We start from the raw sequence: 21,094 nt of genomic DNA, 5'->3' as shown, positions 1-21,094 counted from the left end.
GTCCTGTTGGATTTAACTTTGCATTCTACTATGCTGGATTGCTAACTTAGTTTCCAATGCTTTTTACTCCTTGATATTTTCTTGTAAATAATTTGAATTGGAGGAGATTGCTTGCTCCATTGAAGTAGGAGTAAAAATCCAATGGTATTGTCAATAGCCACCCAGTCAAGTGGTATACCTGCCTGTTGTTACCCCTGCTCTGAAGGGAAGTCAAAGCTGCCGGATCTCAGCTAACACGAGAAGATTTCTCTGTGAAAACTTTGTGTGGACACCCTGCACCTCCTAGCATCCCCTAATGGGAGGCAAGCTAGGTTTGTCTATGCAACAAAGTTTTGTTGACACGAGTTGGTATGAAGTACCAAAAAAAAAAATCATACCATAGCACTGACAGTGTTATCCTGACAAAAACCATGGGTACACGTGCAACTGTGCCAACAGAAAGGAGCTTCCGTTGGCTTTGCCTATAACTGAATGAAGGTTGTGTGTAGATATGTATGAGTATATACTTACGTATGGGCTGGCAAAAAGATCTTACGTGCTCCTTCTACAGCAGGGAGCCCTGCTAATGTAGTATGTGTATGTGAGAAGGGAGGCTCTGCAGTATGGACAGCTCTACGCTGGTTCTCCTGTGCAGCAGCCTCCCACCCTTGTGAAGCACCAGACCCCCGGTCTGGGGAGACTGGAGTACAGGGACTGCAGCTGCTCTTAGCTTTCTGCGGGGTTTAGGAGGAGGTTACTTACGTCCTTCAGTTCTTCTCCTTGTCCTGGCAGAGTAAGTCTTTTCAGGATTTTGTCTTCAGTAATTCTTTGCTCATTCTTATTGAGAGGTGGGGTTCAAGACAGAATTGTGTTCCCTTTTGCATACAGCGTAACTTGGTCAAGATTGGTTTTGCCCCAACAGGTTAGGTATAAGAGACACTTATCTAAGAGAAATCAATTACATATTGTAAAGTATATGATTTAGTTTAGAAAAATTAAACTTAAGAAAAATGGCTTTGGTTTGGTTTTCGTAGGAGTAAACATGCCTTTCAAGAATGAGAAATTCCTTTGGGTTTGTTGAACAATCTCTTTTCATTGTAAATTCATTTTGAACAATACCAATGAATATACTAGATGACTTTGCCAGCTATTTGAATGAGATAGATGAAATGCTAGCCCTTATATGTATTTTAAGACTCTGCACAATAAATCATACTGTTACCAGCTGTTGTTTCTTTGTAAAGTTCAGTTAGACTTATTTAGCTAGCTGTTGGTCTAAAGCAGAGACTTTCAGTCAGTTTCTTAAGTAGGTGGAAGAGGACAGAAAGAAGTCATGAGCAGACAATCCAGAAGAACGGCTGTCACTTCTCTGAGTAGTTGTGTTCTTGGTGAGGATGCTGTGCTCCCACTCACACTCGGAGGTAACCCTGCCTCCTTCCCTCCATGTATTTGATGCCCTCTGTGAACCTCCACAATCTGCTAGTTGGAGTTCGCCCACGTGCTAGGAAAGTCCTAGGGTTTTTTTTTACTTCTGTTTTTATTCATTAGCATTTGTAGTATCAAATATAGCAGAATATTCTATTTATAGTATTAGAAAGGAGGCCTTGTCCATATAGGGTTATTCATTTGCTGTCATTATTTAATTTCTAATATCTATTTCATTATGTTTCCAGTTTCTGTTACAAGTATTCCTCCTGCCCTCCTTCAGCTTTTCCCTGCCCTAGTATGGATAAGAAGTTCAAGCAGAGTATGTAATACAGTTTTTATTAGGACTCTATATGGGTAAAAATAAGTCATCATTTGAAACTTTAGCATTGATTTTAGCTACAAGATGTTCCCTTGGATGTGCATACATGCAGTCCAAAGTAATTTGCCTAAATTAAAATTAGCTACTTTACTTTGTAATTGTGAATAGCGGGAATGTTTCTATGGTTATCGGTCCTCTGCTTTAAAAAACTTCTTGCTGAAGCTGAAGATATATTGACGATCATTTATTACCTTTCTTTACCTTTATTCCAGGGGTACATATTGTTATTTTTAGTGCCTGGGGTGCAAGTATTTTTATAATTTATGAAAGTGTTTGAATATGGTGTTCCTGATCTGTTGTATTTAGAATTGACTTCCTGGCAGGGAAATTCTCACCTTTGGAAATTGAACCTCTAATGATTTCTGTCTGGTTGGTGGGATGTTCATGACATTTATTTTTTTTATTTATCAACTTCTCAGCAGTATTGCTTGTTTTGTGGGGGGAAATCCTCATTTTTCTCTAAATGCTTAAAACGTAGTGGTTTGATTAGAACGCGTTTGGGGGGCCTGTAGATATTTTTCTTCCTTTACAAGCTGTATAGCTACTGTATTTAGGTACTGTGTTTCATTTTAAGGGTTAGGTTTATCTAAATCTAGTGGAAACAGAGCATAGCTATTCAGTTTTTTGTGGATCCCTTTACTGAATCAGACTCCCTGCAGGGGGAACTATTGATGTTAGAAATTAACACCAATGAGCAAACTAAAAAAAATAATTTCTCTATCTGTTTTTAAGTAAAGCTTAGGTATTATTGATGATCTAAGAGTTTAGAAAAATATTTCAGAAATATTATTTGTTTCTAACTGGATGCACTCAAATATTTGTGGACTTCTGTGAGTTTTTTATTGGGGAAATATAATTGATTTTTATATTTCTTGGAGAAAACAAGGTGTATTTTTAGTTCTTTTTCTGTGTTCTCTTGACATGAATGGAGTATGGAGAAATTTTTTTGTTCTATACTAGATTCTGTACATGTGGAATTGCAAAATACTTAGTGCGTTGAATGTGCACTGTTTTACAGTGTTTTCTCAGACCATCAGCAGCAATCTGACATAACAAAGCCACGTAGCCAATTTCTCATAATGTGTGTGAAAGAACACTTGTAAACCATGATATAATTTCTTTACATAAAACTATCTATTCGGGATATCTCAAAATGTGCCTGTGAACAGAAGAGTTTTATTATTTCATGCCATTACAGCAATGCTAAATTTAATACAGCTGGAATCCTGATAGAAATAAATAAATCTGATTAATCAGACCATAGTTGTAAGTGCATCAGGATTTCAGTTAATTTTGTACTGATATTTAAAAAAACCCAAAACAACAAGTTAGCAACTAGTTTTCATTGTACTGTACTGGCCTCGTGAGCTCTATAAACTCAGTTAGCTTCAGGTTGAATTTGTTGTTTTCAAGACTTGAAGAATGTGCCATTCCATTTTAGGTGAAAATGCCTGTTTTGCTAAGGAATACAGTCCGGCTTGGTTTGTCGGGTGTGAGTTTGTATCCTGATACCACTACTCGTGGTCAGGATCTAAACTGAAGGATGTGCTAGCTTCAGTGATGATACCAATGCCAGAGAGGCGGAGACCGAACATTTCCTTGTCAGATTGGATGAGGTGCACTTACATTAAGTGCTTTCAGTTTTTACTTTTAGCTTGGACAAAGAGCTAGAGAAGACTGAGATGTGTAAGAAGCCATGAAAGACTTTAAGTGTGAAATTCTTTGTTCTGAAAGAGGTCTGCTCAAGCTAGAAATGCTTGCTAGAGCTTTGTTTTACATGTGCTGCATAGTTTATCTTAGTTTACTGCTTGAATGCAAAACTTCGATTAAGGTTTGCAAATAAGTTATACCAGAACTCACCAGCTAGCAAGGGGCAGAAAGCTGCAGTCTGGCACATGGCAGGTTTTTGCTGTGCTGATTCATGTGCGTGCGAGAGGAGAGGAAATGAAGAGTGCTATCATCAGCTGAAACTACAGGGAAGTTTTCTGCAGTAGAAACTGATACAACAGATTGTGATTTAACATATTCGTGTTAGCCTAATAGATCAGAGCGCTCTGTTTTATGTGGATCACTTATTGACTGAAAAAAATAATTTCAAAGCAATAGAAGTGATCTGTGAATAATTATGGCCTATGAAAAAAATGGAGGAAAAACCATCTCCCGAACGGTTCAATTTAGCATATCCACAGTGAACCAATTTCGTTCAAGGGTAGGTTCACAAGATGAAGGAAAAGGCAGTGGTACTGATAGTACTGTTAATTCTCCTGAGAAACTTCCCATGATTTCAAATAACCAAAAACCACAGGAAATCAAGGTCTGGTAAGGTGGGAGACTACTCTGTTATGCCTTTACTCTTTGGTCTGTTTGAGCTTAATGCCCTACTTATGACTAATTGTTTGTAGTTGTTTTAATCACAGTATTAGAAATGTTTTAGTATTAGTAGGCAAATGTACCATGTGTTCAAAATTTAAAGGATTATTTTTAAAAAGCAGACCATGCCAATTTTTGTGATTCATTAGGAAGCTTACCAATGTCACTTTTTTGTATAAGCCCATCTTAATTATAAGATAATTAAGATATTCATTTGGAAGCTGTTGTCTATATTTTCTGAATTCGAAGCTCTTAGAAGATTGAAGACTAATGATTTTCAATTAAATGACAGAGACTTGTATTTTTTCATATTTTTTTCCTTGAGGGAATTTTTTTCCTCTATAAATAAAACTGCTCAGGCATTTTTATATATGGATGCATTTTACCCAGATTCTATTCTTATACATCATGAAGTGAAGGGAGACTGGGATGCAAGTGTTTGTTTCTATCTGATCTGTGAATGTTTCATGGGAAAACATTTGGGAATAGGCAGAGGTGATAAGGTTATGTGTAAGGATTTTTCACAAATTGATTAAGTACCACCCACTGAGTTTTGGCTATTTTGCTTGACAGAAAACAAAGATGAGCAATTATGGTTTGCTGTTTGTGACATCATTTATAAGCTAAATTTAATTTTCTACTGAATATCCGCTTGGTACTGTCATGGTAATAACTTCCTATTGATTAATTAAATCTATTCCTTCTCCTCCTTATTTGTAACTCACATGAAGTTGCTCAAATGTGAGTCCATTTTATTACTAACGGGCTGTGAATGGAAACACTGTACACATTTTAATTTTCTTTTTAGCTTTGCTCAGAAGTGACAATTTAAAATTGATTGCCTTATTCAAATTTATTCTCTCAAAATAAGCTATAGCTCTGAAGTCTTTCAGAATAGTTTGGTTTTTTGAATTATGAGGCATTTTTACTACATTGCTGGCAACATATAGAATTGTTGTTTATGAATTGGTAGTATTTAAAGTACTTTAGAAAGGGGCTTATTTGAAGGAAAGGGAACATCTAGTTCTTGAAACGCTTTATGTAAAATAGGTTGTTGGGTAGAAAGAATTTCTTTAAAAAGAACTTTTTTATAAAAGATTATGCTGAATGAAAGTGGTGGACATGAACTGATCAGTATCCAAAAGTAAAGGAAATCTACTGAGACTAGTGTCACTCCTTTATAACAAGGTTTTGGCATTTGAGTGTTGCATTAGATTTCAGCAGTTTTGGACCCTTCACTGAGCTGGAAGAGATTGTAAATTCAGATACTAGGAAAGGTTAAAATATAAAGCAGACACCTCAAGGATATAGCAGTATACTTGATGTCTGACAACATTTTAAAATCTCTACAAATTTCCAGAATATGATAAAAATAACAACCATTTTGGCACAACTTAGGTAAGTTGAAAATTTGAAACTGTCTCATTTCATTTCTCTCTTACTAATTTTGAAAGTTCAATTATTTGCTTATCTGTACTTGATCCTTTCAGATTTGACAAACATCGAGGCCTTTGCCTTATTTATATAAGTACTTCTGTGTCGCATTGTCCCTCTACGTCTTTGAGTATATAACAGAAGAATCTCAATTTCCTGCTTAACCCACTAAATTACAAGAAGACTTTTCCAGTACTCTGACTTGGCAATCTTGCTGGCAATTTACTGAGCTACAAAGCATTTTTCACAGCCTATCTGTCTCGTAACATTGAATTTTGGATCAATTTTACTGCAAGAAAAAAAACGTTTGGTGAGATTTTTAGGAGCTTAGCATTTGCTCTGTTTACCTGAATTGACAGCTTTCCTCCTTGGGTTGGAAGAATCTGTTTAAGTTGGCTTTAAGAGCAAAATTTGTAATCAGTTTGTGGGAGCTTAAACTGAAATCTCTACTTAATTTTCAGTCTGAAGTACTGCAGGCTTGTTTGAAAAGAAACTGAGAAACACCAACTTCAGAGTAGAACTGTTTTTAGAAGAACTTGTCAATGTCTAATAACCTCAGATTGTTTTCTTCTCCGGCTCCATTAATTTAAATTAATTTTAAATCCTAACACTTCAAATCACAGACAGTAAATTTTTAATTTTGAGTGCCATTGAATTTTAAATCTATTTTTTCTTATTTTTAAGTACTTGAGAATTAATAGATTATTTGTAGGACACTGAACTTGAAAAGCAGTGTCAGCTGACTCTCTGACTTTAAGCAAAGTCAGAGAGCATCACTTGAAGTTTACAGTTACATCTGTTTCGGCTGTGTTATTTAATTACTTGTATCATTCAAATGGTAAGAAAATGAATGTGCTTCTTAACACATTAGTACGAATAGCTTTGTTAACATTATACAAACTATGCTAGGTTTATTTCCAGTGAGCTTATTGATATTGGTGTCTGGGAAGACATGGGTTCCAGCCTGGGTCTTTCTCGCACTTCTGGAACTCACATCCTTATTCCCCTTCGGAGCTAAGGAATATGAACTTGTAGAGCTGCGTTAACTTCAGATGGGAAAATCTGGCAAATGGTTTCCTGAAGTTTTCAGGAACTTAATTACTTCTGAGACCCCTACCTCTTCATTAGGTTTGATTAAAATCAGCAAAAGGTGCCAAAATTTTTAAAGGACGCATACAGGTGTCTACAAAGAGTAATTGCATAAGCTCTACAAATTGTTCCTGCACCAGCTGGCTGTTTTTCACTGACACTTTTTTAATTTCCCTCATCAACTGCCTGCGCTTCATAAGGCATGTGATAACCGGGCAGGTTTACCGCTGCCATACAGAATATATAATGCCTGAGTTCTACGTGTCTTTCCTGCAACGTATCCCATCTACCCTGCCTCCAATTTTCCTGGAATTTGTTGCAACTTAATCAGTGAGCCCTGTACCTCTCAGTCAAATTTAGCTAATGCTGGTTGAGGTTTGGAGGCTTCTGGACAAGCAGTCAAGATTTACAGACAGAAGCAAGGTTTCTGTAATCTCACTATCTTTCTATAGAAATCTCACTAAGTAGTCTATTCTAACAGACTCTCCTGTTGTAGTTAAATACAAGGATGATCTTCATAGTATGATTGGTTGTAAGGCAGGAATTCTTTAATGTATGGCAATATTTTTTCTTTAACATTTGAATGCCAAATTGAGCTTAATCTTTTCCGTGTTAATCAGCATTTGAAACTATCTCCACCTTGTGATTTGGTAAGCGTGCCAAAAAGCTTCCATTAATCCTGTTTCCCAAGGACCTCAGATATAACTTGGTAAGCCAGAAATAACACAGTGAATCTGAGCTCTTCTAGGATTGAATTAATGTTATCTCATATAACGAAATCTGCAAAGGGAAGATATGGACAGTCTTGAGTTGCAATAATCCTATATACTTCATGCTCATGTAAAAGTACATGGGATACATTGTGAGCCAGAATATTCTGAGATATTTGGAACACTTTCTTTTGAGGACTTCTATCACTTAAAGCAAGCAGCTAAAGCAAAGTAAAATTAAATGGGAAATTTGTTTTCTGCCTACCTTGTCCAAAAATCAAACCATTTGTGTTCTGTTTCGTTTTGTGCTGACGAGTGACTTCTTCACAATGTACAATTCTTTGAAATAATTTGTTGACATCACAAGATTTTTCTTATTGAGAAGAAATTGAAATTCATGGTACTGGAGAGAAAGATGTAATTAAACCATCTAGTTAGTAGTGGGGAAGTTCTGGGTTAAAATCTTTTCTCCTATGGAGTTTTTATTCATTTTATCCCCTTATATATAAAATATAAAGCCTCTCATGTGAACAGGACTTACCTGCTCCTGACTGAGCATCCCAACCACTGAATAAAGCTGCTTTCTGTTGACCAGTGGCAAAACTCGAACAGCATGGCTGGAGAGAGTACTCTTTCTTCTACAGTCTCATGTCTTTAAAAGGTAACAGCCTGGCTGACAAAGCATTCCACTATGAGCCATGAGTTTAAATAGCCTTAGACTGTGAGAAGGCCAGTTCTCTGTAATCCAAAGCAAATGTTGTAACCATTAGGACATTCTGTAGAACAGCCTCGGATGTTTAATGTTTGAAATCTGTAGTTTGATGTCTAGCACACTTTTATTTTTTGACACAACCTGGTATCAATACAAATCACTGATGGATTTCAGTATTAGTTGCATCAGACCTTTATTACTTGACATGCTTCGTTCATTTGCATAAATCAGTCACTAAGCACAGAAAAGAGGGCTGAAAGGGAACCAGAGGTATCTTCTAGTTCATTTATCTGTTTCTTTCATCATAATGAAATCAATGAAAGTGACATATCACCAAATACCATGGCACTATCAAACCTTGAGAAGGGTTCCATGTGGTTTTATAGCATTGTAAGTTAAGGTCTGAAGTATATGCATGGGTATCTTCCCCTATCCCTATGAACCCCATGCTCTGCACTTCATTGGTTCTTGCTTGGGGGCTGAGACCTGTCCTTGCAGAACTTAACTGCACAATGGAACTTTTAACCCAGAGAGGGTGGTGAAACTTTCTTCTTTGCCTTCCTAAGATGTGAAACCCTCTTACCCCACCACAATCTCTGCTTTCAGCCATTCCCCTCCCTAGACCCACGGTCTCCTACTGACTCTGTGTGTGGCATTTTTGGTTTGCTCTTGTGCTTTGCTAGTAAAAAAAAAAAGTCCTTCCAGATAGATGGTGGACACAACTTGTCTCTTGCTTAGTTCTCTCTCACTGATGTCGATAGCACAACCCCAGCACTTAGGGAAGAAAAGATTTTGGAGAATCAGCAACAGTGAGGACAGAGCATATTAGTTGGTCAGGACTGTGCAGGACCAGGCACTGAAGACACAGGAATAGTATTGTGGATGATGCAGCAGTATAAGTTCCTGATAATATTGATATGATTTAGCATTACTTGTATTTAAAACCATGACATTATCGTAGTAGTAGTATTTCATCCATCACACCCTGATCCTACCTGATTCAAAGGCAGGGTCAACTACACATAAATCATTCTTGACAGAAACTCATCAACATGCCTAGGTAATCTTGTAAAGGTTTGCCACTAATTCTGCCTAGCAATTTACATTCTACAAGATTATTTTATAGACTTCGGAGAATTTTTTTTAATGGCTGACAGTGATTTTAAGACTCTTTCTTTTGAAAAATCTGTTAAGCTTTACAACATAAATATATTTTGGGTACATTGTAAATATTGTGTATTTTAAATACATCAGGTAAGACTAAAATTTCCGCTTTGCATAGCTAATGGATATTTTCATCAACTGTTGATAAATTTCAGAGAAACAAGTAAGTTGTAACCATGTAAACGTTTTATTTTTTAAATGTTGTGGATATTGGAAATATAATTAGAGATAATAAACCTTGACTGCCTCAGTTTATTTTAGTGTAAAAATAAACTAAAATTATCTGAAGATATAAGAAGTTTTCAAAGAAATCTCAAAAAGCCATTAATAAATCGGGTAGAGTTGTTAAGAAGGACCTTCTAATGAATTAGTGATGATTTAACCTTTAGTGACTCAAAAATGCCATTAAGAACTTCAAGGCACAAACAAAACCAGAAATGATTGGGAAGATCATGCTCTCTCACTTACCCTGGGAGCAATGTTTATATATCAAAGTTATTTCTCTCTTAACTTTGCATTGTGGGTCTTTTCTGTTGTTTCCTCCTCCCGTTTTCTGAAGGAATCAAATGAAAGTAATGCCACTGAATAAACAACTAAAAACTACTTAATTTTTCTATATTCTGAAAGAAGAGGTTAATTCATACTAAACAAAGCCTTCATGCTATGAACTTGGAAGGAACCCTTGTGATCATCTAGTCAGATATGGATTTTTCATCCATATGACTGCTGCGAATGAATTCCTTTGCAAACTAGAGCTATCTTTTTGAAGAAAACTCCAGTCAGCAATAGTATTTATTCAGGCTTTAATTCAAGCTTTAGTAGTACAGCATGTAGTTCCTCAATCATATGTACCTGCAACACGTACCTAAAGACTGCTGAGATTTGTCTTATTGCCTCATCCATCACAGCTGAAATTCTCTCTTAGGGCAGAATGAATTGAAGTGTTATGAATTGGACATGGTACAAGAAGCAAATCTGAAGGCGTTGTTGTGTGTGTGCATATATGTGTAAATAGATTTTTTTTTTTTTAAAAAAATTGAAAGCCAGACTTTTCTGCCTATCTTCTTGTATGGTTCCAATTAAAAGAAGACAAAGGCAACTGAATCTTCAAATGGTGTTTCTGTATTCAAGGATGATGTCAGCAGCGAAGATCTGCAGTATCCCCCTGCTTCAGTCTTGGCAACAAGTTCAAAAAGGAAGTCAGAGAATGAGAGCGAATCGGCTGTGCATAATGTGGACAAGCAAACAGGCATCTCCCCCTCCCTGGGTAATGCTTTGGAGCACATTGTGGAGCAGCTGGATGTTTTAACTTTAGTAAGTACACAATAACAGATAACACTTGCAGCGGAAAATGATAATGCTGTCAGTGGGAAAAAAACCCCAGGAACCTTGTTCATAAATCAGAATATTAAATCTCTGGCATTATTTTGAATAGTTATATAGTCAAGTGACTTGTTTTTTTCCTTTCAGCAAATATTGATCGCATGTATTGTGTTTGCTAAAGTGAAAGCTTCCTGCTACATAATCATAAAGGCTATTGTTGTATTTTTAACTCTGGAGGAAGAGAGTCACTATTTTTCAGTAAATCTGACATCTAGTGCAGATTTGCCAGAAGCCAGTTCTTTAGCAGACATTGTCAGATTTCAGCTTGAACAGTCATGCGTTAGCAGGGGATGAACAAAGTAAATTGTCAATGAACCGTTAAATCCCTTTTCAAACTTAAGTGTTCAAGGTGTTGGCTTAGGTAGGAATCTAAGCAGTGGAATAATTCCTAATGTCGGTGAAACTGCACAAATACTAGTCTGAGTCAGTGACTCTAAGTCACTTGTTTGCAAATGCTCAATAGTAAACCAGATTTAGCCAATCTATGTTTTAAGATACTACTCTGTAGTCTAATATATTAACATTAAACCAAATCAAAAGGGAGTGGCTAAGGGTTTTTTCCTGTGTTCTTTTGCAATATATATGTTAACTCAAGAAATAAGTTTTGGGGAAGTATGGAGTCAAGTCATCAGTTGAAAATGATTGTGTAGTAAGTTGGATTAAAACTAAACTGCCAGCCTGTGTCCAGAAACCTACCTTTTCTGATGAAGATAATCTCTTGGAGAATGCTTTTTAATAGTATATTTTTTCTCACTTCCTATTTTTGGGGATGCCTTAGATGTTTCTTTTAGGTTTTTGGAAGACATCATTTGGAGTCACCAGTGATGGCTGGTTTTCTGTTGAAATATGGATGGAACTTTCGCATAGTATTTCAAAGTAACTTATATATGCACATATATATTTCTCTCCCTCTCTCTGAGAAATATTTTGTGAGAACAATTTTAAACCTTTAGACAATCTCCATAGATACAAAGCCATTATTTTCAAATAGTTGTAAATAGTGGAATAGCTAAGGAAAAGCCATCTTAGGGTATTTTTTCCTGTTACATTAAAATGATTTTTCTTATGTTACTATGTTGCACACTTTTATAATACTGCGTGAGTAATATAAAAACAAATTGAAATTACTGTCCTCTTCATGCAGACTATTTCAATCCTGGAACAACGTCTGACTTTGACTGAAGATAAACTGAAAGAATGCTTAGAAGATCAGCAAAAAATGTTACTTCAGGGAAGACAGGAAGAATGAAGATGAAAACGAACTGTATTGATGAATGTTTCATATATTCACAAGGAAATAATAAATGTTACTTTATTGGATTTTGCTATAAGCAAAAAATAAAATCCTCCTTTTCTAACAAGTCGATGTAATAAGAACTGAAGAAAAAAAAATACAACACATTTTAAACACATTGGTAGCAAGTAGATATTCTGGTTATATATTTAATAAAGTGTAGCCCAGCCAAAGTTAATATTTTCCAAAATCATTCCCATTGAATGTTACAGGACTCTTATTCAAAGGTCTTATTAGGTTGAAATATGACTAAGCAACAAACTACGTATTTTTAGATGAATAGCAATTATTATGGAAGTGCACTATGCAGGTTTTTTAACTCAGGTAAGGATTGTGAAAATAATGCTCTTTGTGCTAAGGCAACAGTACTCAAGCACCTAAATTAAATAAGACCTAATTAGCCCTAACTTCAAAAATGCCAGAGGTTTTTTTTTGTCTGTTACATACTCTCAAATATTTTACCAAAAAGTAGCCACAATTACTCTACATCTTCTAAACATTTTAGTGATGATTGCAAGAAGATGTAGTGTAAAAACTTTTAGTTACAAATAGGAAAATTAAGTCAGTTAAACTTTGAAATTGTAATTACATCTGTGTGAATTCAGCTCCAAGACTGATGCAGTTGAGCACTTCTGCTTATCCCCATCAAAATTCATTTTTCATATTTAGAAAAATAAAAATCAGCTTCATACTTCTGAAGAATGTATTTGAACCAAACACAAAATGATGCGAAATCTATATCATAAATACAAAATATTCTCATCCTCCAAGGACTTCCACAGGTGCTCAAGCTTTGCATGCTATGAATTTCCCCCACGGTTAATGTGTTATGAATGAAGCCATAAATCAGGAAAGACTTTGCAATGTATGATGATTTTGGTTTTATTTTTAATAAAAATGCAATTTTTAGAAAGACGATTGTAGGTCTTGTTTTTTAATAGTAAACATCTATGCTTCTTTATGTCTACCTATTATTTTTTTAAATTGCAGAACACCTGTTGTAAATCCACAATCAAAACTAGGTAGTCATCCATTTCTGCAGCTTCATATTTTGTATGTTGTAAAATAGGACACTTGAGGAGGAGTATTTTAATCCAATTCTGCAACTGCCTGTGGATAGATAAAGTCCATTTCCCAGGCTGAACCTCATTAACATCAACAGAGTTCAGCTTAAGTACAGAAGCTCACTGTGCAAATACTATTGCGGTTCAAGCCAAGGCAATGATCTGTCAATTTTTCTTTCATAACTGCTCATTTTCTCTCATAGTAATCACCTTCAGATAGCCAGACATCACCTCACTTGCTTGGTAAACTTTGAATTTTACCAACAAGTACTACATATTTTCAGCTCAGTCTTAAGCAGTTGTTTATAATGCTATATAATGCATAGTTATGTAAATATTGTCTTTTAGGTTAGATGTACTTTGCTTTATGCATTTGCAAATACCCTTGTGGTCTTTGCCTTTTCTTGGATCCATTAGAAGACACAAAACCATGTAGCTATTAAAATCCTTTGCTTGTTTCTTCTTTTCTCTGAGTGACTATATATATTTTTATGTTTTAAATCTGTAGGTTGGTTTTTTTGTTAATCTTTTCAGGATTATTTATCAAGAAGATTTGGAAATTTCTATTACTTCTGTATTTTTAAATAAAATCTTTGCTGCGATGTTCCTTTCTGCCTTAGCTCCTGTCACTAATCTTTCTTCCTTTTTAGTACCTATTAGCTGGAGCATTTACTACTTAATCCAGTTTATTCCTCTGCTGTTTGTGAATCTGGTGAACTAACGTGACACTTCCGAATTAAGATATGTTCTTGTCGTTGTATCAGGTGGTCTGTTGATACTGAAACTCAACATGCATGACACTTGGGATGTCTGTATAACTAGAGATGGTTGGTTGAGAACAGGATGGAGGTATTTTCCTCAAGCTGCAATGGCTCTCCTAAAACACAACCACAACCAGCTAACGTGATGTTTCCTTTAAAGGAACATTGATGTGGGCTAGTTATCTCATTTTTTTGATCCGTGTAACTTCAAATAAAGCTGTGGAATAGAAAAACTTCCTTTAAAAGCACCTGAAGAGGCTGGTTAAACTCTCAGAAGCATTTACTCTAGGGTTTGTGCTCTGGCAAATAACAGGTGACTTGACTAATTTGAGTTATCTTGTAGAGCTAGAGGAAAATGACTGCTGTTTAGCCTTAATTGTGCTTCTGCACCATGTGAAAAAAATAATTGCACAGGTTTTTAAATGATTATGATAAGTATATCTGTATTGCAGGCTGCAGTGAAGTACTGAAAATCCATACTTGTTCTAAACAAGCTGAACCATGTATCTGATGCAGTCCTGCTTTCTTCAAGCTAAGTTATCCCTCTGATAGTAAATGTAAATAGGCCACCCTTATGGAGAAAGACTGCTACTGCAAAAATGGCTCAATTACTTACTATAAAAATTAACGGCAATGTCGGAATGACATGCAGCAGCTACCCAAGGTTTTTGGGGGAGAGAGAGAAGGTGGCAGCAGGAATAACCTCTCTTGCCAGCATCGCTGGGAGACCATCTCTGAAGGAACCCAACTTCAAATTCCTGAAGCGTCAAAGCGTTATGCAGTAGCTCAGCAACTCATCGTACGTGCTTCTGCAGACATTTAGAAACAAAAACGTTCTTCCAAATTGAACTAAATGCTGTCAGTTACTGCTGCATCTTAAATTTTGTTTGTAATTCCCATCAAAGTTTAGTGGAATTTTAATGGAATTTTTATCTTGGGCATTACATAAAGCATGATGTTGAGGCAATAAAGGTATTTTTCTCAGTTTTTCATTTTGGATGGCAATATGCACTTCCTTTGGAGGCACGTTTAGAGGTTCCTAATTATCACCATGGGGGCAGACACCGAATGGCTAAATGCTGCAATGTTGGACCTTAAGGCACTTCCCTTTTTCTTTTGATCTGAACATCGAGGTTTTCAAACACCAGGGCAAAATCAGGCTGAGACATCAGTTTATGCCAATAATCCGTTGTGCTTTATGGACCAACCTGACAACTCAAACTGCGTTCTGGGTTTTCTCTTTTTTTATTTTTCGCAGGTTGTTTCATTTTTTCTTTGAGTTTTTGTTTGGGTTTTTTTTTTAAACACACCACTACATTCTCCAAAAATCTTCAGTATTTACTTTTTACCACTGCTGACATTTTTTACAAACTTACGGTTTTGGAAAACCAGTTCCTGGAGGCAAACGTACCTGAACAACTCCCTCGTCTTTGGGGGATTGTTGTTTCTTGCAAGAAACTTAAACTGTAGTTTTAAATTTTGATTAAACTAATCATCTGGCTGGAGAAATTGTGGTAGAATAGGTTCTCCTCACCATTTTAGGAGGGCCTGAACAGATCCCTGTAGCATAAGGGATTTAAGAAATACAACTTCCCACCTTATTTATTTATATTTATTTAAATAAATAAATAAATATGCTGTACTATTTTTAGGGTGAACAGGTTTTTTTCTTCCTAAAAGTCTTATTACAGTGTTGCTGAATTATTTTCGTTGCCATATCACAGCACAAGACCACTCTTGAGTTTTCTACTGAGCGACGGTAGCTGGGATGTGAATGTATTTCCAAGGACATAGCTTTATGTAACCTGTTTACCGTGTAAGACTTGTAAAAATCAGAAATTCTGTACTCTCTGCCCCAAACAATTAATGAATATGTATGTTCACATTGGATCCAGGAACAGTATGTTTTTGTCAGAGTGCCCCCTCAGGGACTTTTGCACGCTTCGGATGCATAATACAATTGAAGCTGTTTCTCTGTGAGAAAATAGGTTAATGACTTGCCAAAAGGCAGATGTTAATTGGAAGAAGTGCATACAAGTCCTTTTCTTTACAATGTATATGGGCTGCATTTGTTATGACTTGCATCCAAGAACAGGTGCAATTTCAATTGACTCAGCTAACAGGATGTGCTGAGTACACTCCTTACCAATTTCACCAGAAATTTTAAATCCAGCAGAAAAAAATGAGTTTCTAAACTAGTCAGTGAGCGATCAGCTGCATTTATTACCTGTTACAGAACATATTTATAACTTAGTTTTGTACTTACACTTAAACATCTTAATAATATGAAAATAAGGCCTTTGATTATTTATTGGTATTGAAGAATTTTACTGGTGAGCACCGAGGAACCTTCTACGAGACAAAATGTGTCATCCCTTCCAAAATACTTCTTTTGTAAGAGAGTCAGCAGTTCTAGACAAGGTATCAACAGTGTATTTGTAAATGCCACTAAATAAGCAGAAAAATTGCTTATTTTCACTAGCACGTTTCCTGCCACGAAGCTACACAATCAGATTGAGGTCTTCACCTTGTCTCGCTTCATTTTCCCTGTCTTCAGAAGCAAAAATTAATAAAGCAAGTGGAAAAAACCCATCTGGTGTGTCAGGGTCAAAAGAGCTGCTGTTTGATAGTTTAATAGTTTGATTCCAAGGGTCTCTGGGAATTTCTAGGCTACTCATACGAGTCATTGGAGCGGGGACTTCAGTTTGGATCCATGTGCCTAACCTAGCCTCGTTCTTCAGAAGTCACTCTCTTTCACCTGAGGAGGGCTGAATGTAAAATTCGGCTGTCTGGGAAGCAGTGATGGTCTAGACCAGTGCAGGAACATCTAGTTCAGGAATCCCCCGGGAGCTTTGGCATTAACGAGGGTACTGAGTCCGCTGGCGACTGGGGTCACACTGTCTGCCCATGCCGATAGCAGGGATCTGGGCATCAGAAGACTTGGTGCCCTTGCAGAGGCAGGAGTGGGCTGAGAAGAAATGCTGAGGGTCTCAATGCCATCTAAATAAAGGATTCTGTGACTTGGACTAGTAGTTAGGTTTGTAAGTCCCTTTATGGCCTGTGCCCTTACAGACCAGGATAAAACAGAGGAACCCAACTTCTCTTCAAAGCTGCCAAAGAGGAAGCAATTGCCAGAAGAGAAGAAGAAAAGACAACCATTAGCTATCACCTTTTTCATCCTTTTGTGCTTTGTATTGTAATGAACACATACCTCTGTCTCAAGTTTTTTCCTCCTCCTAATCCCCAGAGGAAATCCCTGCTCCTTTTAGAGAGAGAAAACGTCAGGACAAAGAGAAAGTAGCAGGAGCTGCCAGCCCCTGAGCTATAGGGTGTCACTGAAGCCTTTTCTGGCTGCAGTGATGGAAGCCAAAGGCTTACAGCGCTTATTCCAACACCTGTATCGAATGTCAATTCTCTCCTAAGATTCAGAAGAAGATTTATAAGATTCATAAGTAAAGCATGTTTGCAGCGGTCTGCTGTTTATTGGGACTTTATGAACAAGTGTCATAGAGGCAGAAGTCTGGGAAGGTCAAAGCAGTAAAATCCTTTCTCTGATGTCTTCTAAGAAAGATTCCGGTGAGCCATATGCAAAGGGTCCTGCTGCTTCGTGCTACCTTCATCTCGCACATCTCAAAAAGAAACATTTAAGCTGCAATGCGCTTGGGAGGTGAGAAGGACGGAATGCTCCCAGCAGCAATTCTTCCCCAAGAGAGCACTTGTCGAACATTTTTTACTCATTCTTTTTATTATTATTTTTACCCTACGGTACATGCTGGGAGCACAAGACCCAGGACGTTCGCTAGAGCCTAAAAAGAGCAACTTGAAAGAGAAAGATGAGGCAGTTGCTGATGGTTTCTGACTATGTCCAAGTTCTTCACCGATTACTGGGGCTATTCTGTTAAAATTAAGTGATGCTATACCTAAAAATTGACGTTGCAGGCAAAAGCAGGACTTAGTTCTTAATCTGTAAGACTTGAAAATTCCTGTACTTCACAAGACCAGCTTTCACTTCTAAGAAAATTTTATAAATGTAATAAGAGGCCATTAACTTTTCAGTTAAGCAGTGAGTGTAATCAGGCAAAGCATAGTAGATTATAACATTTAATTGTATGTAACTGTACTGAGTGGTTTTGGTCTGCGCTGATGTCTCTCTACAGCTTCATTGCTAAAACACTGTGAGCTTTTGTGCAGCTTCTGCAATCTATTCAGTATAGACGTAGCCTATAAATAGCTGCATTATTGAAAGACTGTGAGAGGTTCATTAGAGAAGTTGTGACAGCCTCATTTGAGCCAGGGCTGATACAGTACCACTCCAAGTTACCAAAGAGTGGGTAACACTAAGCACGAAGCTGGGCTTTTGGCCATGGAGCAGAGTAGATGCCCCTCCAGTCAGCCCCTCAATCACCCCGGCTGCAGACCCTCACAAAGTACACCGCACTTCTTGCCGGCTCTGGGCACAGGGATTTCTTTCCAAACGAGAGCAGAGCATGCGGGAGGAGCTCGTGGTCACGCCGATCTTGCCCCAGCCCAGGGCCAGGATGCAGCCAGGGCGTATGCCGGGGGCCGGGGCCGCAGGACATCCTGCCCGATGTACCTACCCGCCAGTGCAGACGCAGCCAGGGAGATTAGTCATCTCAAAATCACACGCAGGCATAAGTACTTTGCTGACTCAATAGGAAGTCGCTGGCTAAAATCAGTGGGACTTCTCACATGATTGAAGTTACATGCTGAAAATGTCTTAATCTTGTGCACTGTATTCACATAACTGGGGGGCAAAGAAAGAAAATTTGAATAGCAGCTGATGGCTGTTTTCTTTCAAAGGTACATGGAAAACAAATATAGCCGTTATAACTTGAGCTTCTGGTTAGTTTAAATGGGTACTTTGCTACTTATTTCACAGCTATCTGAATTAGAGCCTCCCACTTCTGGCTCTGGAGCTCAGGTAAATGAAGAGTGTGGAGGACTAAGTCCCCAGTTTGTATGCAGACCTTATCCTGTGGCCTCTTGGGTACTCCTTTGGAAGAGATGCGAGAATGAGAGAGGTTTCCAGCAATCATTCAAAACCATAAAGGAGGAAATATCCCTCATTTTGTCCTTTTTCCTTTAAAAAGAAAAATGCTCTCGGCTATCCCAAGTTGTGTATGTGTTTTCCACATCTCTCTCTTTTCTCTAAATGATCAAGTTAGTCATTTCAAAGTGAGAGAGTTATGCCCTTGTTACATAATCTGAGTATTGGGAGGGAATCATCTGTATTTTTCTGTGTAATGGATTTGGGAGGAACAGGGAGGAATACAAAAGTAACAATCTAATATTTGAAAATTGCTATTCAGAGTGAAAAAATGATGGATACAATAAAATCGCTCATCCTCACCCAGTATCTCACCATCCCTTTTACATTTGTGTACGTTGTAGGGTAACAAAGCTGAGCCTTCAGCGCTCATTGTGAAAACAAAACCAGACTGAAATGCCCGAGGACTCATTTTTAAGATTTGCCCCATATAAGGATTCACTTACAAAACTATATATAATGTAGCCCATTAATGTTAGTTATGACACACCCAGTTTCTTTCTTCTTTTTTTTTTTTTTTATTTAAGGAACGATTATGCCATAAGAAACACTGGCTGGGAGGTTTCCAACAGCACAGGTTTTTGTCAGAGACTGCCGATTTGTCGTAAGCAAAATGTTTCGCAGAAGCGTCTCTGTTTGGATGAACTTCCGATGAAACACAGGCAGGTTTCCATCACAAGCCCGCCTGATTTCCTGCCAGCTCGCCTGGCAGCTCTCCAGGCTCCGCGGCTCTGGGACGGCTCTGGACTGAGCCTGTGATTCTTCCTGATTTCTTTTTTTTTTTTTCTTTTAAATTAGAGGAAAAGGTCTTGGGAGAAATACACATTGGCTTTTTTCTGATTGTTCAGAATGAGGTATTTTGATAACGAGGACATCGCACAGCCCAGTTTCTTGGTTTGTTACGTGGGAGACCCAGAGCAGCTTTCCTCCCTTCCAGAGAAGCTGCTCAGGGTAAACTGCCCTGAAAGTGAAATATTTTTCGTACCACATTGAGCTTAATTTCTAAGCATTTTCAAGAGACCTCCCGCTGCCAATATTGCCTCTTCCTCTCCATTTTCTAAAATGCCTACTTGCATTGCGGTCTCTCTGAAGTAGCAGTGCCCTTCAGCACTGTCTCCTTCACTCACTTCTCCCAGGCCAGCTTCTGGTACAGAGGCTGCATCGACCTCTCTAGTGTCTTCTGGGCACTGGTGGCTGCTGGAATTGTGGACGTGAGGTGGTTTCTTGGGACGTTAAGCACAGAGGTATACTCTAGAAAGCCGCCTCGGTGGCTGGCTGCTTGTGCTTTGGCTGCTGCTCCCTGGTTTATCTGCTCCATCTTCACTTGGAGCCAGAGATGTTTCTCTGCACTTCAGTCTGAATCACCTGGCGGGTGCCAGTTGTTTCATTTTTTCTCTTTAATGTGGGGTTATCTGAGGGCAGGACCTTGCGCAGGCGTGTGCCCGGGATCCTGGGGGCTCAATAGGTGAAGCAAGCTGGGGAAGGCAGATAACTTCTCTTTCACTTCAGGGCTCACGCCCTAGGCAGTCAACTTTATCTGCCTTTATACTCCAGACTCTCAACTCAAGCAACCTCCTATATGTTTTTTTTTCTTCAGCCCATGAGTTTCATCAGTATGTTAATTGTGTCTGTGCACTTCGGTTAACTTGGCTTTGAAAAGCATCTGACTGAGAAGAAGCATTCAGCCAACATCGAGAAGATCTGGCGATTTAAACTCCGGAGTTAATTTGGTCTTGGTGTTTCCAGACAGCAGGATCCATCTGTAAGCATAATTTTAATATTCTCTTTAAGCATTAGGGTTTCTATCTCATTTTTTCCAGACCTCTCAGTTTTAATGATATTTTCTCAATCAGGAAACCCATGCAGCCAAAAGTAGATTGTCCAAGAGGCTAGCGCAGCCAACGGGATCAGACTATCATGGCCAGGGGCTATAGAAAGAATGGGGAAAGAAAGGGATGTGCCCCAGTGTAATTTTCTAGGCAACGCTGTGAGCCCTGCCAGACGCCAAAACCTCCAAGGAGAAGAGGAGGCTTTAAGTTTTAGGGGTGTGAGTGGAAAAGGCAAGGCCAGCAGAAGCTGAATGCAGGCAGAGAGAGAGCTAGGGAGAGGACAAACATGAACCCCATTCTGCTTAAGTACAACCTCTGGTAAGTAGATTGAATGGTCTTCCCAAACATACCCACAATCTCTGCCTCCTTCTGCACTAATACTTTGTCCTGCCTATATTGTCTGTCCTACTGTAGCCCATCGGTCCTTTCC

General features: G+C 38.0%; 1 protein-coding gene across 1 annotated transcript in view; it reads left to right on the top strand.

The window, feature by feature from the left end:
• Positions 1-13,606, top strand: part of POC1B (POC1 centriolar protein B) — a 56,693-nt gene extending 43,087 nt beyond the window's left edge. The window contains exons 11-12 of the mRNA XM_075150911.1: positions 10,397-10,579; positions 11,793-13,606. Coding sequence (XP_075007012.1) covers positions 10,397-10,579; positions 11,793-11,897 — 288 coding nt within the window. The 3' untranslated portion in view covers positions 11,898-13,606. The remainder of the gene's footprint in view (positions 1-10,396; positions 10,580-11,792) is intronic.
• The last annotated feature ends 7,488 nt before the right edge of the window (positions 13,607-21,094 follow it).

Source organism: Calonectris borealis, chromosome 1 (assembly GCF_964195595.1).
Source record: "Calonectris borealis chromosome 1, bCalBor7.hap1.2, whole genome shotgun sequence".
Classification (NCBI taxonomy): Eukaryota; Metazoa; Chordata; class Aves; order Procellariiformes; family Procellariidae; genus Calonectris; species Calonectris borealis.
The sequence above is the reverse complement of the archived record's forward strand: the minus strand, read 5'-3'. Positions and strand labels throughout refer to the sequence as shown.